Below are 15,297 nucleotides of genomic sequence, written 5' to 3'. Positions count from 1 at the left end.
AATATGATATTTTGGGCATCTTCAATTTTGAGAACTGGGGGTATTGTGAATTGTGGCTAATCACCAATAACAAGCAAAAATCATTGGTATTGTCATAAAATAATTAATAAATATCAGTCAATCGAAACACACACATTAGACATTGGACTAAAATATGTACAATAATTCATATCATATCATCCTCAGGAGTTCTTGTGGGCTGTTCTGTACATGACGTTTATTAATAAACTACTGAGAAGATGTAAACTGTATTGAATCATGTCTATTCAGGTAACATCCATGTAGCATGAACCAGCAATCCTGTAGCATTATGGCTGCCTTTTGAGTCCAGTTTACTGAAGATGCAGGGAAACGAGACAGATGCAACAATAATAATAGAGCCTTTAGGTTTAGGATCATGTTTCATGCAAGGAATAAAGTTATTAGTAGAAGTTACATACATGGAGAGTTCAGAATACCAGGAACGTAGATGTGCATGCCAGAAATATCTCTATCATACGATGGGAATTTCAGCATCAAGCTTTGGAACATCTATCAACTGATCAATTGACCTTGTCATTCTAGTGTGTATTCAAGAGTATCTTCCTTAACACTGATTGGCACAGCCCAGTCCCTGTTACAACACAAAGGTTGCTGTCAGGAGCTATGTGGATCACTCCAAAGAGGGAACTTCAGGGAACATTTATTTTACAGTTCAAATCATATTTACAGCACATAATACTGTGCAGCAATTATCTTCAAGTTCCTAGCTTGAACTTCTTTTGTTTTTCTATAACTAAGAGGTACAAGTTTGAAAAAAAAAAACAACAACCTAAAATACCTATAATTGCTTTCAAAATGCATAAAATGGCAAACTTTAAAACAACAGTGGAGTTTAACTGCTACATTTGAATTAGTTGTTTTATGGTATGTGCTTGATATTGAGGATAGTGAGGAAGTGAAAAAGACATTAACTGTGAAAGCAGTAATTGTCTGGTCAATCTTCTAGATTAGGGTTGTGACATCCAAAAAAAAGTTACTGCTGGTGTCACATATCTTTACATCAATCACTTTTGTTTGCAACGTAAGAGATGGGAGTGCATCTCTAATGACAGGACACTAAGAAACTTTGTAAAGAACTAATCATTACAAGGATTTTCAGTGTGATAGGAAAGCATTATAATTCTTGGGATTTTGTCAAAACTTTCCATTCTAAACAGCTTTGTATGAAAAGCCCCATGTGTTCTATGATGTGAATGTGGTTTGAGACATTTCACACTATATTAATATCATGTTCTGCTTCTTCCCTGTTTCTAGGGCATGGGTTACCATTTGGAATGTAAGATTTCAACCAACCTCCAAACACACTCACCTGGTAATCAGGGCCCACCTGATTGAGTGCAATGTTTATAGTGAATGTGGAGGCATCGTGGTGTGGCCTCAAAGAAGGCTGTTCATCTGGCTTATATCTAACTACAAAGGCCAAGTCAAACTGAGCCTGCAAACACACACAAAGAAAGGATTCATGCAAGCATTCTTGTAAGCATTCTGAAACTGCTCCTTTAGCCACAGAGACGAGAGTGTGTATACACATGTACAGCGGTGCAGCTCCTGCTCAATAAAGAAAAGCATCAGTTTGGTTCCCACTCCAGCATTCACTTCCACAGATGGAGCAGAAGAAGCAGAGAGAGGTGCACATCACCCGCATCATCATGTCCTGAAGCCGCTATTATCTGCCTGCTCCTCCTCATTTACCTGGTAGTCAGTGTCTTTGCTGTTGAGAGCTATGTTTATAGTGAATGTGGAGGCATCATGGTGAGGCACAAGCAGGGGTTGCTCGTCAGGTTTGTACCTCACCACAAAATTCAAGGGGGTGGCACACTGATGGAAGAACACACGTTTGTCAGCAGTAAACACAGACAGAGGCAGCAAAGGAACCAACGACTTGACAACAACTTCAGGTGAAAAAAATAAATTGAAATTTTATCTAAATTGCAACATGGCAGTCGATCACAAGAGGCATGACATTTCCATAAGTTAAACCTGTGTAAAAAGACCATGCTAAATCATTTATTGTACAATTACAGAGAGAAACCAACCTGCAAAAAATCATTTCAATATGGTTTTCTATGAACAAAACATATAAAACATATAAGACATGAACAAGATTCCTTCTAACAATGTGAATCATACTGAAATGGCAATATCAGTCAAAAATAATTGGAATTTGATACTTTTTTCCCCCAAATTTGCAGCCTACTACAAAATATGACTTATAAACAGTTCAGTTTGTCAGTAACTCATCTTACAAGTTCCCAAATTTGTACATTCAGTTCCACTAATGTTTGGTGTTTTCTACACAGTAAATGAGGGGCCCTGTGTTCACATGCACTGTGTGAAAAGTAACCTGTAGTAACATCTGTTATGACTTGGAGCTGTAATACTTACCTTTTAATTCAGGAATCCAGGACACAAAAATCCAAACACAGTTCCTCTAACTAAATGACTATGTTGGACTGACAGAGGATTTCTGGGAAATGCAGTGTAAAGACAGCAGCTAGATCCACACTTGTCAGTGACGATTCTCTGTCATCCAGGTAATGGTATCTCTTAAGTGCTTTGTCATAACCAACTGGACTATTGCAGTTTTCCTGAACACCTGTATAACGGTTGAATATATACCGGTTTAATCAATGACTAGTATCTATGTGATACACAGATATCGACATACAGTAGATACCAATTGAATTAACGACCAACTAATGTACCACCTTAAAAAGCTGTTGAGCCAGCAGCTCTAATGTGACCTCAACAACACAAGTCTCAAACCCAAAGCACGCACGTGGCATCAACTCAGGGTCACACCTACATAGTCTTAAAAGCCTGAAACCCCCCACTAGTGACTTAGAACTGAAGAGGCCTCTCCAATGAGAGGCAAAATATCTTCAAGAGAACTGAAACAGTCCAGTCCAGACACTGCACTTAAAATCTAGCCACACAGAACCAAGCGAGGAACAAAGAAATAAATGAAGACATAACAATTCACAATCCCAAAATGATATAATGCTTTCATTGATTTAATCATTGTTAGACCTAAACAGAAGGAAAACATTTTAGAAAACAACATTCCCAAATGTTCTTCAGAGTTAGATGATTCTGTTCTGTGGTCTTACCTTGGTGTAGTACCCAGGATACATTTTCTCTGTTATTGGTGCTATATACTCCAGTAAAAAGTGTTGCCATTCCTTCTCATAGTTGATTTGATTCAAGTGGATGTCAATGGTGGGGACATTCTCATAACCACCTTGAATTCTGTTATCCTGACAGACAAGACAAATTAAGACTTTGTTTTATTTTCATCACTGATTAATCAATATAAGAAGTGATTTCTTGCTGGCTAATCATATACTCCTGTGGAGCACCTTTTATTGTGTTTTTCAGTCTTAACTGGCTTAGACATTCTGATATTTTTTGTGATGACAGAAAATTACTGACATCAGGAGCTTCCAATGTCTGTAATTTACTCCTCAATAAGGCATTAGTGCTAAGTGTTCAGTAAAATATTCTCGGTCATTTTTAGGAAATTAAAAGTGTGACATGCTTATTTAACAACAGGAGCAGACACATAAAACAAAAACAAATTTAGTGAATCATTCGGGGTTCATGGTATTTTCATGAATGAATCCTCTAGATGTCTTTTATATATACTTAGCATATCTTAGTTTGGCTAGTCAATTTTTGTGAAATCACAGCAGTAGAGATGGTAGTATGGGGTGATAACCTACCACGTTGCGTCCTCCTGACCACTGCCCAAAATTTTCCATTTCTTCAACTAGGTGGTTACAAGCAACATCACTGAAAATTGGGAACCAGTACACATCAGGACAGGGCTGGGGAACAAAGAAGACATGGCACAATTACACCACCAAGTAACCTTGAATATTCCACATGTAATGGGGATGCAGTTTGTATTGGTCCTCAATAATCAGTGTAAAGGAAATTCAGAGATCTAATTCAGAGATCTAATTGAAAACGATTGTTGAAAACATGTCAAAAATGTCCTTTGTTAAATAGTTTCATTTTTTCACTCTGTTTTTTTACTCCTGGTTTAGGATTTTGTCGGTGAGTCTAACTGGTTGACCGCAAAACTTAATGTGGTTACTAATTACATCATTCGTCCCACTCACATAATATTATATATGCAGCGCTAGCATCAGCCGTTGTTCCACTTGTTCTCAAGTGAGTGGGTGTAGTATCACAGATCTTTTTTTCATTAGCTAGCCATGCCCCGCGATAGCATTTTTCATGGTTAATGGAATTTGCAGAGCAACCCCGTCACCTTATGCACCTTTCAATGAGATGATGAAGGTGAAGGAGAGGTGGACTGATTTTGTCAAGAGCTACATTGATGGGGAGATGTGCATTACCACCAAAAGTCTTCTCTACAGTGATCACTCCATCCTGGTAAGTTTACAAGCTTTCACCAGCTGGGGTTCATGGACAAACTGTTGCAGCTGGAGGTGGGAACTGTACTGACAATCTTTCAATCTTCTTATCTGTCAATATATGTTGGCCCTGCGATGGACTGGCAACCTGTCCAGGGTGTACCCTGTCTCTCGCCCGAATTCCGCTGGGATAGGTGACCCTTAACAGGATAAGCGTAAGAAAATGGATGGATGGATGGATGGATTAGCTAGCTGAACTTGTACCATACCACAGAGCAGTAACATTAACCAACTTATTTGCCTAATTCTTTAAATCTGCTGCTAACTGACTATTGGCTTGCACTAACTGGGAGCACATTCCCCAGAGAGCTCATCCACGATGCGTCAAATAGTATAATGGTCTTAGTTTCAGGTTTGAGCTGAGTATGTTGTGCAAGGTGAAATGGAAAGAGAAAGGGTTTTCAGAGAAGCATTAACCTGTAGCAAAATATACTACAGTGGGGATCTTTTGCAGTTGCTTTTGTTTTTCTTTAGTGATGAAGAGCACACAGTAGTACACAGATCTCTCTTAAGTTATCGCTCTCTTAAAGTGATACTACACTTTAAAAACAATTCCTTCAAAAAGTCAAAAAATAGCTGTGTTATCCTCATGAAAAGCACCCCCCCCCCCCCCATCTTAAAAACTCCAAAGTGCAATAAGAGCAAGCATTTAGCCTGAAGCTAATAGAGACTGATGGCCAAAAACAACCACACTGTCCAAAGAGACATTTTGTGCCATTTAGCTGTCTGTCTCCATTCGGCTCCAACTCCATCGATGTAAAGGGCTCTTTCTGCCTTCTGGAGTCACAGAAGAATGATGCAGAGAGTAAAAACATCTTTCTTAGCTCAAAACACCTGCTTGTATGGGCATTAAAGGCAAAAAAAAAACAACACTTTTTGGGTTTAGTAATGTTTGGGTGTAGTATTGCTATTGCCCTCTAGCCTAGTGTCTCACCATGACCAGCAGGTAACAACTGTCACTGAGACTTGATGCTATTGGCTATAATTATATTATTGCACTCTTCTTTGAGTTTTACCAATTCACATGTCCTTGAAATTTGTCATGACCCCCTTTGATGCAGCACAGCTCAATTATCAGCAGTGATATGAGTGTAGATCTAGAAAAAAATCCATTTAAAACCAAAATAAACATTTGAACATATATCAAGATAATAACTCTCCACAACAACAAATAACTAAAATGACAGAAAACATCTTTATAAAACTATGTTTGATGTACACTTTAGATTTTTTGAGTATGGCCAAAATCTGTCTTGCTAACATGGAGGGGTTTTACGATTTATTTGCCACCACAGGCAATCAAGGTCAACTAGCTTGACTTGATCAGATAAGGGATAAATTGCTCTTCTCATTACAAATATTTCTTTTAAAATCTTGGTTGGTCTCTGCTAAGTTTTTTAAGTAAAGTCAGTCAAATCACTACTTATTCACTCTGATATTATTAAAAAAACATGTGGGATCCGTTAGGTTCTTATTAAAAAAATAAACAGTGAAAGCATTTACTCTATTTTCATGCATGATTCAGTCTGTTTGTAAGGCAAGGCAAGGCAAGGTAAGGCAAGTTTATTTGTATAGCACATTTCAGCAACAGGGCAATTCAAAGTGCTTTACATAAAACAAGCATAAAAAGACATTCAACATAATTAGAGAAAGTAAAGACAGAGAAAGACATTCAACACAATTAGAAGAGTTACATTGCACCTAAAGTTAGAGATAGAAAGCTAAACAGGCAGAGGTAAGTTGCAGTGCAGTGTAAGATACTGATCAGAGGCCTCAAGTTTGATTTAATAATAGGCCACGGCAAACATATGGGTTTTCAGCTGTGATTTAAAAGAACTGAGAGTTTCAGCAGACCAACAGTTTGTTCCAGATATGTGGAGCATAGAAACTAAATGCTGCTTCTCTGCGATTGGTTCTGACTCTGGGGACAGAGAGCAGACCTGTTCCTGACGACCTGAGAGTTCTGGATGGTTCATAACGTACCAGCAGATCAGGAATGTATTTTGGTCCTAAACCATTCAGTGCTTTATGAACCAGCAGTAGTATTTTAAAATCAATTCTTTGGCAGACAGGAAGCCAGTGTTGTGTTGTAGGTCAACTTACTGTTTCAATCAGCTTATCTTTCATGATGTGAGTGTAATTTTCATGAATATAACGCTCCTGCCAGTCCTGGAAAACACACGCACGCACACACACACATACACACACATACACACACACACACACACACACACACACAAATATTCAGTGCAAGATAGTGCGATTGTGCTCTATCTCCTGCTACTGTTATCCTTCTAACAGTTTCATTCATATCAAACCTACTGCCGCTGCAAACTGCAGTGCTAAGTACAGATGTGAGATTCCAGATGAATTCAGGGGTCACAAGATGTCCTTGAACCCCTCTATAAAAGGACAGTCTCTTTTAACACTCAACATGAAATCATCTAGTTCATGACTGACAATGAGTTAATGTTGATAAACCATATTAAAGTCAGTTACAAAAAAACAATTTAATTATCTTAAGATGGTTTGTCGAATACAAGAATTATCACACTTGAATTTAGCTAAAAGTTTTTTTTTGTGTTTTATACAAAAGTAGCCACTCCTACTTTTTTATTTTTTATGTGAGGGCCCATGTCAAAACAATTATGTAGACAATCCTGTAGACAGGTACTTCTTAAGTTATTCAGTAACAAGTAACTCCTATCGTGGTGGAAGAATTTGAGTGCCCTAGTGACACCAGGAGCTATACTGTCAGGGGCATTTTGCTTCTGGTAGGGTCACCCAAGGCAGATTGGTCCTAGGTGACGGGCCGGACAAAGACCGGTTCAAAAGACCCCTCATGGTAGTTAAACCTAAGAGTTTTAGAACCCAGCCTGCAGTGGCACCAGGGCCCCACCCTCAAGCGAGACCCAGGGTAGGGGCTCCATAGTGAGTGCCTGGTGGACGGGCCTTAGTTCATGGGGTCCGGCTGGGCCTAGCCCAAAAGGGATACATGGACTCGTCCTCCTGTGGACCCACCACCCGTAGGACGAACCGGAAGGGTCTGGTGCTGTGTGGTTTGGGCAGCGGTCCAAGGCAGGGCCTTGGCTGTCTGATCCCCAGGCATGGAAGCTGGCTTTTGGGACATGGAAAGTTATGTCTCTGGCGGGGAAGGAGCCGGAGCTGGTGGAAAGGTTATATAGTCAGATATAGTCAGCCTCACCTCAAGACATGGCTTCGGGTCCGAAACCCAAGTCCTTTAGAGGGGTTGGACTCACTGGAGTTGCTCTGGGTGAGAGGTGGAGGGCCAGGGTGGGCTTTTGTTAGCCTCCAGACTCTCTGCCTGTGTGTTGGGGTTTACCCCAGTGGACGAAAGGGTTGCTTCCCTGCACCTTAGGGTTGGGGAACAGGTCCTGCTCCGGCTTATGCGCTGAACAGCAGTTCAGGAGTAGCCTTTTTGGAGTCCTTGGGAAGGGTGCTGGGTGGTGCCCCAACTGGGGACTCCATTGTCCTACTGGGGGATAGGGACAGCATAATCTGGAGGGGCGTTCAGTTATTGGACATCTGTGCAAGTCGCAGTTTGTCCATAATTAACACCATGTTTGAACATAAGGATGCCCACCAGTGCACGTGGCACCAGGACATCCTAGGACGTAGGTCGAAGATTTTATAGTCGTATCATCTGACCTACACTCGGGTGAAGAGAGGAGCTGAGCTGTCAACTGATCACCATCTGGTGAGTTGGATCAGGTGGCAGGGGAAGACGCCGTACAGACCTGGCAGGCCCAAATGAGTAGTGAGGGTTTGCTGGGAACGCCTGGTGGAAGAACATGTCAGAATGATCTTCAACTCCCACCTCCAGCAGAGTTTGACCACATCCCAGGGGCAGTGGGGGACATTGAGTCCAAATGGGTCATGTTCTGCTCTGCCATTGTTGAGGCGGCTGTTGTGAGCTGTGGCCATAAGGCTGCTGGTTGCAGCGGTAATCCCCCAACAAGCTGGTGGACACCAGAGGTGTGGGGAGCAGTCAGGCTGAAGAAGGAGGCTGACAGGGCATGGTTGGTCTGTGGGTCACTAGAGGCACCCGAATGGTACCAGAAGGCCACGCGGTGTGCAGCCATGGCAGTCACCAAGGCAAAAACTCGGGCGTGGGAGGTCTTCAGTGAGGCCATGGAGAATGACGATCGGTCGGCTCCGAAAAGGTTTTGGCAAATCGTCTGTCGCCTCAGGGGGGAAGACAGCAACTTGCCCACACTGTTTACAGTGGAGACGGGAGACTGCTGATGTCAACTGGGGAGATAATTGGGCAGTGTAAGGAATACTTTAAGGCACTCCTCAATCCCACCAACATGTATTCCATGGAGGAGCCAGAGTTTGGGGAGTGCTGGTTGTGGGGGGGGGGGGGGGGGGGGGTCATGGGCGGAAGTCGCAGAGGCAGTTAAGCAACTCTGCGGTGGTGGATGAGATCTGCCCTGGGTATCTCAAGGCTCTGGATGTTGTGGGGCTGTCTTGGTTGACACGTCTCTGTAACGTTGCATGGACATGGGGGGCGGAGCCTTTGGAGTGGCAGACCAGGGTGGTGGTATCCATCTTTAAGAAAGGGGACAAGAGGGTGTGTTCCAACTATCAGGGGATCACACTCCTCATCCTCCCTGGAAAGATTCATGCCTGGGTACTGGAGAGGAGGGTCACGATGAGAGCTGAACCTCAGATTGAGGAGGAGCAGTGTGGTTTTTGTCCCAGCTGTGGAACCATGGATCAGCTCTTCACCCTCGCTAGGGTGCTGGAGGGGGCATGGGAGTTTGCCCTACCAGTCCACATGTGTTTTGTGGATCTGGAGAAGGCTTATGACCATGTTCACAGCAGCACCCTGTGGGGGGTACTCCATGAGTAAGGGGTGGATGGCCCCTTACAAAGGGCAGTTCAGTCTTTATACCAGAGAAGTGGGAGTCTGGTCTGCGTTGCCAACTGTAAGTGGGACTTGCTCCCAGTGAGGGTTGGACTCTGCCAAGGCTGCCCTTTGTCACCGGTTCTGTTCATAACTTTTATGGACAGAATTTCTAGGCGCAGCCATGGTGGTGAAGGGGTTGAGTTTGGTGGCAGCAGGATGTTGTCTCTGCTTTTTGCAGACGATGGGGTTCTCTTAGCTCCATCAGGCCACGACCTCCAGCTCTTGCTGGGACAGTTCGCAGCCAAATGTGAAGTGGCTGGGATGAGAATCAGCACCTCCAAGTGAAAGGCCATGGTCCTCAGCCGGAAAAAGGTGGTTTGCCCGTTTCAGGTCGGGGGGGAGGTCTTGCCTGAGATGGAGGAGTTTAAGTATCTCGGGGTCTTGTTCATCCTGTTCATTCATATTAATGCTGCGTTCACACAGAGACAGACTATATTAAAAGGGATGCTGAGTCTTACCATTGGGTTCTCAAAGATCTGCCACAGATCATTATGCAGGTGACTGGTCTGATAGTTTTCTGTTGACAGGATGCGACCAAATGTATGCGTGTTCATTACATACATGAAGATTCCCTAAGAGAAACATTGAAGGCACAGTTTCAAATGTACTGTTGCAAATATAATTATGAAACCATCACACCCATGTCTTCATTATTGCCACAGAAGAGGCAAAAAAATTAATCAATGGAACAGTCTTGCTGTTTTGATCATTATTATTACAGAAATACATGTTAAAGAACTAAAAGAATATAAACTAAAGGTGTTTCTGCCAAGGCCTTAATAAATTCCATTAAAGTCTTATCTCTTACTAACCTTGTTACGAACATTATGACAGAAAGCCATGTCAGGATCTAAGATGTGTGAGTTAAACTGCTCATAGTCTATCATCTCTGATCGAAGGAGGCTCCCCTTCACCAGGTACACACTGGACACATATGGGACATTCCATACACCCCTAAAAACAAGACAGTACTACAATCAGGAAAAAGATGAGTGAACATTTTTTTCACATTCTTAAAAAGAAAATTAAAGATTGTGTTCAAATTTCCATTGTTTTTGAAATATATGCCATTGCATATCGGTAAAAAGACTCCCTGATTTCTGTTGTGATTCTTTTCAGCAGTAATTTCATGAGTACCACCATAGCCCCCCCTCTGTTACTTTTCTAATCACTCCTTATCAATACCTTTGTTAATCTTTTAAGCTTTATAAGCTACTTTTTTGAAAGGCCGTTATCAATAGTGATAACTGCAGGTCCAGCTGCATTATTGTAATTCCACTGCTGGCTGTTGATATCTTTTACAAGACAATGCTGGCTTTGGAGATTTAACTATGAAGCAAGGAATTTCTGAATGCGAAGTTATCCATCTGCCTTTTCCTAAATTATATCAAAAGTCATTCACTGGTGCCTAAAGAAGTAAAGTGCAGCAGGGCAGTAGTGAGTAGTTGTAGTTTTTTTCATGTTGGGTAACATCTTTATTGACTTTGTTCTGCACATTTCTCTTTGGTTCTATTACAAGAGACACACTCAAATATAAGCAGTATTGATACAACAAATACAAACCTACATTCAGTACAAGAACTTTTGATATTTTTTCATGTGTGAAAAATCACTGCATTGTATTTCCTTACGTGAAAACAAATCTAATATGATGAACACAAATTATAAAATCAACTGAATTTGTGCTGAAATTTCTATAAAAAATGGGAGAGTGAGAATGTTGTTTGTTGTTGTGCAATGGAAATATAGATTATATACTATTTACCATGTAATCTAGATCTAATTTCATCCCTGTGTTACCTTTATCTGTTTATGATTTATTTCAATACATGCTTTATTTGAGAATGTAAAGTAATATATAGCCTTAAGCATAAAATTCTTATTTTACACCCAATGTGATGTATGACAGAATGAAGCTTATCCCAGCCATGTTAGAGCGAGAGACGGAGTTCACCCTGGATGGGTCGCCAGAACATCGCAGGGCCATCACATATAACCAGAAGACAACCATTCACACTCACAGCCACACCTATGGTCAATTTAGAGTATCCAATTAGCCTAGTCCCCATTTGTATGTCTCTGGACTGTGAGAGGAAGCTGGAGTATCCGGAGAGAACCCACACAGACACAAAGAAAACATGCAATCTCCACACAGAAAGATACCATGGCTTGAACCCAGAACCTTCTTCCCGTGAGGGGACAGTGCTAACCACTGCACCACCATGCCACCCTCAATTAAAATTCAAATGACATAATTAAAATTATGATTTTTTTCTCAATCAAAATGTTAAGTGTCTGGTGACAGACTTTGATTTTGATCAAACACTTCTCAAGGCTGTAGAGAACAACATTTAAGCAACTTACATCCTTCGTCCTTGAACGATGTCCACATAGTCCTCAGACCTGGCATAGTAGCCATCTGCACTGAGGGCTCCCCAGAAGTTGCTCCACAGCCGGCCACTCCGCGTTATCATTGGTGCCACGATTGGACTAAAGAGTAGTTTAAGTATGTTTCATCGGTGTTCCAAATACAGTTAGTGACAACATAGCTCATAAATGCAAATGAGAGTAACAGAATGTGTAGGTGTTACAATAAACAGAATAACACAGGTTATCTTAATTTTCCTTATTTTTCCTACATATGCTTACAGGTTTTGTTCAATGAGAATTCTGAGTGTGTTCTCATTCTTTAAGACCACTTCAATGTCCAAGCTGAGGTAATAGTCACAGTCCTTCTTCTTCCGGCACATATCACTGAAAGAAAGGAAATAATGTTTGTCATCATTAAGAGCCATGCAACATTTAAACTCCACACAGAAAGATCCCGTGCCCAAGCCGGGACTTGAACCTGTAACCTTCTTGCTGTGAGGCGACAGTGCGAACCACTGCACCACATAAACAAGAATGTATATCACAAGCAATGATTTAAACAATATTGCATTTGTTTTGATACACATATGGTTCAAACTGAAAGCCTTTACTGAAATTTTATGCATGAATTTTTGCACCGTCATGACCCAATTGATGCAAAGTCTTTTCATTTCAAAAGTAGGAGATATCTTTTGTCTAGTGGTTCAACTTTTGAAATGAAAAGCCTTTGCATCAATTGGGTCATGATGGAGCAAATACTCATGCAGGAAATTTCAGTAACTATACCAAAGATTCCTTTATACACTACAACTACTTGACGTAAAACATATTATATTCCTCATGGCAAATTATGAAAATGTTTCTCCAGTAGTAGACTATGAAAATCTTCACCATGCGCACAACAGACACATTTTTGCATTGAAATTTATAGTTACATGACAGTTTAGTACCACTGGTTACATGTAACTCACAAGCCCATGTTGCGAGAAGTAACTCCATCCATCTCATCCTCAGGGCTGATGAACTTGACGTCCTGATAAAGACTTCCATGATCCTGCAGGAAAGTGCTGACCTCATGCTCATGATGAGCCTCCTGGAAGGAAGAATTCAGACAAACTGTCAATGAAAAACTGACCAATACCTGCTAATATAGATCACGGGCATCCTGTATCACTAGTTCTTCATAATGTTACAATGTTACTTACGACTAACTGTTGAAACTAATTTCACTTTGCATTTAAAGATCATTTTTCTATAGTGACTTTCCTCAAGGCAGAAAATGTAATGGCAAATGTACCTTTTTTTCCTTCTTTCTCTCCTATCTGAGTTTAAGGTTACCTGCCAAATAATTTGATAGTTTATGGTTTCCACAGAACACGCAAGTATGCTGCCTTTCTACTCGTGCATTGCCTGACACATGTCTAATCTAACATCAAATGGGATTTAAAAAATAGGTTTGAATGTGTTGCACCAGATTTGGATCCAAGTACATGTTTCCTAAAGTTAACATTCCCTTTACACAGAGACTAAAACATACAGGACTGTGTGGGAAATAGTTACTACACCTGTTACCTCTTTATCTCAGCAGCTGCTACACTTCAGTGTAACTAAACATAGACGATTGTGTCTCCACTCCTTGTGCTCCATTTATTTCTGATGTTATTTTCTGTTTATAGTCCAACATTACAGAACAGATTTATTCTACAAATTTAAAGCACAAGTTAAAGCATTAAATTCACCTGGTTGTAAATGAGGAGTCTGAGCCTCTTTTTGGGATACTGAAGCTTCAGTAGGCGTTCAAAAAACACAGTGACAAAGGGGGTGGGCTGTTGAATGAAGACACCAATCAACACTTGTGGGTATTCACTTTCCTGTTGGGGAAAAAACAAACATGGTGAGTACTGGGGAAAAGTGATTACCCTATCAGGATGTTTGAAAATGTGAAGGTTGAGATAAATCTAAAGGTTGAGATAAATCTCATCATTGATTAACTGTGGTCATGACAAGAAAATCTGATGAATCAGGAGACATGAACATACCTTAACAGCTTTGAGTGGCTTTAGATTGTCATGACACACTGTGCATCCAGTCTCAAATGTCCATGAGTTGGGGATGTAGTTGCCCAAGTAGTTGATCTGAAGCTGTAAAACAAAGATGTGCTCTTTTAGGTTATCACAACTCTATCAATATCCAGTACTTGAGAAGGAAAATGAATAGTTTTCAACAATAACATGACATTTAAAAATACTTAAGCTAAGCTGACCTACTATAATTATGCAGACAATCAAAATCAAACCACTGAAGTAAAAAATAATACCCAAGTAAATGAGTCCACATATGGAGGCAAATACTTCATACTTCTAGATTTTGTTTTAATTATTTACTTAAACTTTATGTATATTATCCTTTCTTTTTTTTTCTTCTTTTTTTCAGATGATCTTGAATCCAGTTATGTGTGTTATTCACAATTTCATCTTAAGCCTTTTATCCTATCCTATTGTCTTTTAGTGTTTCCTCACAGGGGGTCTCAACATTGGTAGCAGTGTCTGGTCTGTCTGCCAGGATCTTGTCAGGGAGGTCCCACAGGCCCAGAGGACTGGGAGGATCTGCACCATATGAGGAGTCTACTCTTGTCTATCTTGTTTGGGGTAGTCTCTGAGGTGGCACTCACTGTGGCCATCGGTTGTGACACCTCTCGGTATGGGCTTCTCCCAAAAGTGTTTTTTTTTTTCACCTGAATACTCAATGCCCTGCCGTGCTTCTATACTGACATCTGGTATGATCAACCTTTAAATGCTATGACAGTGGAATACACAGAAGAGTTGTTGTCATCCCTTTATTGTTAATTCTGTCATATATCACATTGGGTGTAAAATAAGAATTTTATTAGCTCACTGCAGCGGCTTTAGAATATTGCCAATATTCTGTTGACAGAAACAGGGACTAATGTCAGTTTAACCAACCACATAGAGAATTCTGTTGCATGTTTCTTCTCTTAATTAGTGCTTTTTAGTGTTTGTTTGTCTTTTCCTTATTTTCTATCCATCTTTATGAAACCCTTAAGGAATTACGCACCTCGGGTTTTAGTTTAGTAACTTTTGCGCAACTTTTGGTCTTGTTTTTTGGACTTTTTGAGTCTGCCCTTGGTGACCCCAGCAATGGCTTCATTGTTTACACCCGGGAGCAGCTGTTGGCCCTCCAACCCTCTGGGCTAATTCACGCTAAAATGTCAAAGATTCCAGCAGACATTAGAAGCAGAGAGGCTGCAGGGCCAGATTCAAGTGCCAGGAGAGAAAACCGAGATATAAACCATGCATACCGCCTATTATCATGGGGAATGTCCGCTCTCTTTCCAACAAGATGGACGAACTGTCGATGCTGACAAGGATCCAGCGGTAGTACAGGAAGAGTAGCCTCACGTGATTCATGGAGACATGGCTGAACCAAGACGTACCGGACTCTGTTGTCACCCTGAACAGATTCACTCTCGTGCGCATGGACCAGAAAGGG

General features: G+C 41.0%; 1 protein-coding gene across 3 annotated transcripts in view; it reads right to left on the bottom strand.

Annotated features, from left to right (window-relative positions):
* plod1a (procollagen-lysine, 2-oxoglutarate 5-dioxygenase 1a) overlaps nt 1–15,297 on the bottom strand; it is a 32,768-nt gene that overhangs the window by 1,863 nt on the left and 15,608 nt on the right. Inside the window, exons 8-19 of one of the 3 annotated variants that reach the window (XM_086213864.1) lie at nt 13,827–13,928; nt 13,527–13,658; nt 12,759–12,880; nt 12,067–12,171; nt 11,782–11,907; nt 10,230–10,371; nt 9,876–9,989; nt 6,588–6,653; nt 3,765–3,869; nt 3,153–3,299; nt 1,735–1,860; nt 1,352–1,477 (exon numbers count right to left, since the gene is read on the bottom strand). In XM_086213864.1, the coding sequence (XP_086069990.1) occupies nt 1,352–1,477; nt 1,735–1,860; nt 3,153–3,299; nt 3,765–3,869; nt 6,588–6,653; nt 9,876–9,989; nt 10,230–10,371; nt 11,782–11,907; nt 12,067–12,171; nt 12,759–12,880; nt 13,527–13,658; nt 13,827–13,928 (1,413 nt within the window). The remainder of the gene's footprint in view (nt 1–1,351; nt 1,478–1,734; nt 1,861–3,152; nt 3,300–3,764; nt 3,870–6,587; nt 6,654–9,875; nt 9,990–10,229; nt 10,372–11,781; nt 11,908–12,066; nt 12,172–12,758; nt 12,881–13,526; nt 13,659–13,826; nt 13,929–15,297) is intronic. The other 2 variants (XM_086213863.1, XM_086213862.1) reach the window with 2 other exon arrangements.

Source organism: Aulostomus chinensis, chromosome 9, assembly GCF_037954235.1.
Source record: "Aulostomus chinensis isolate RoL2024-O1b breed Wild chromosome 9, RoL_Achi_v1.0, whole genome shotgun sequence".
NCBI lineage: Eukaryota > Metazoa > Chordata > Actinopteri > Syngnathiformes > Aulostomidae > Aulostomus > Aulostomus chinensis.
This window is presented reverse-complemented; position numbering and strand designations above follow the sequence as displayed.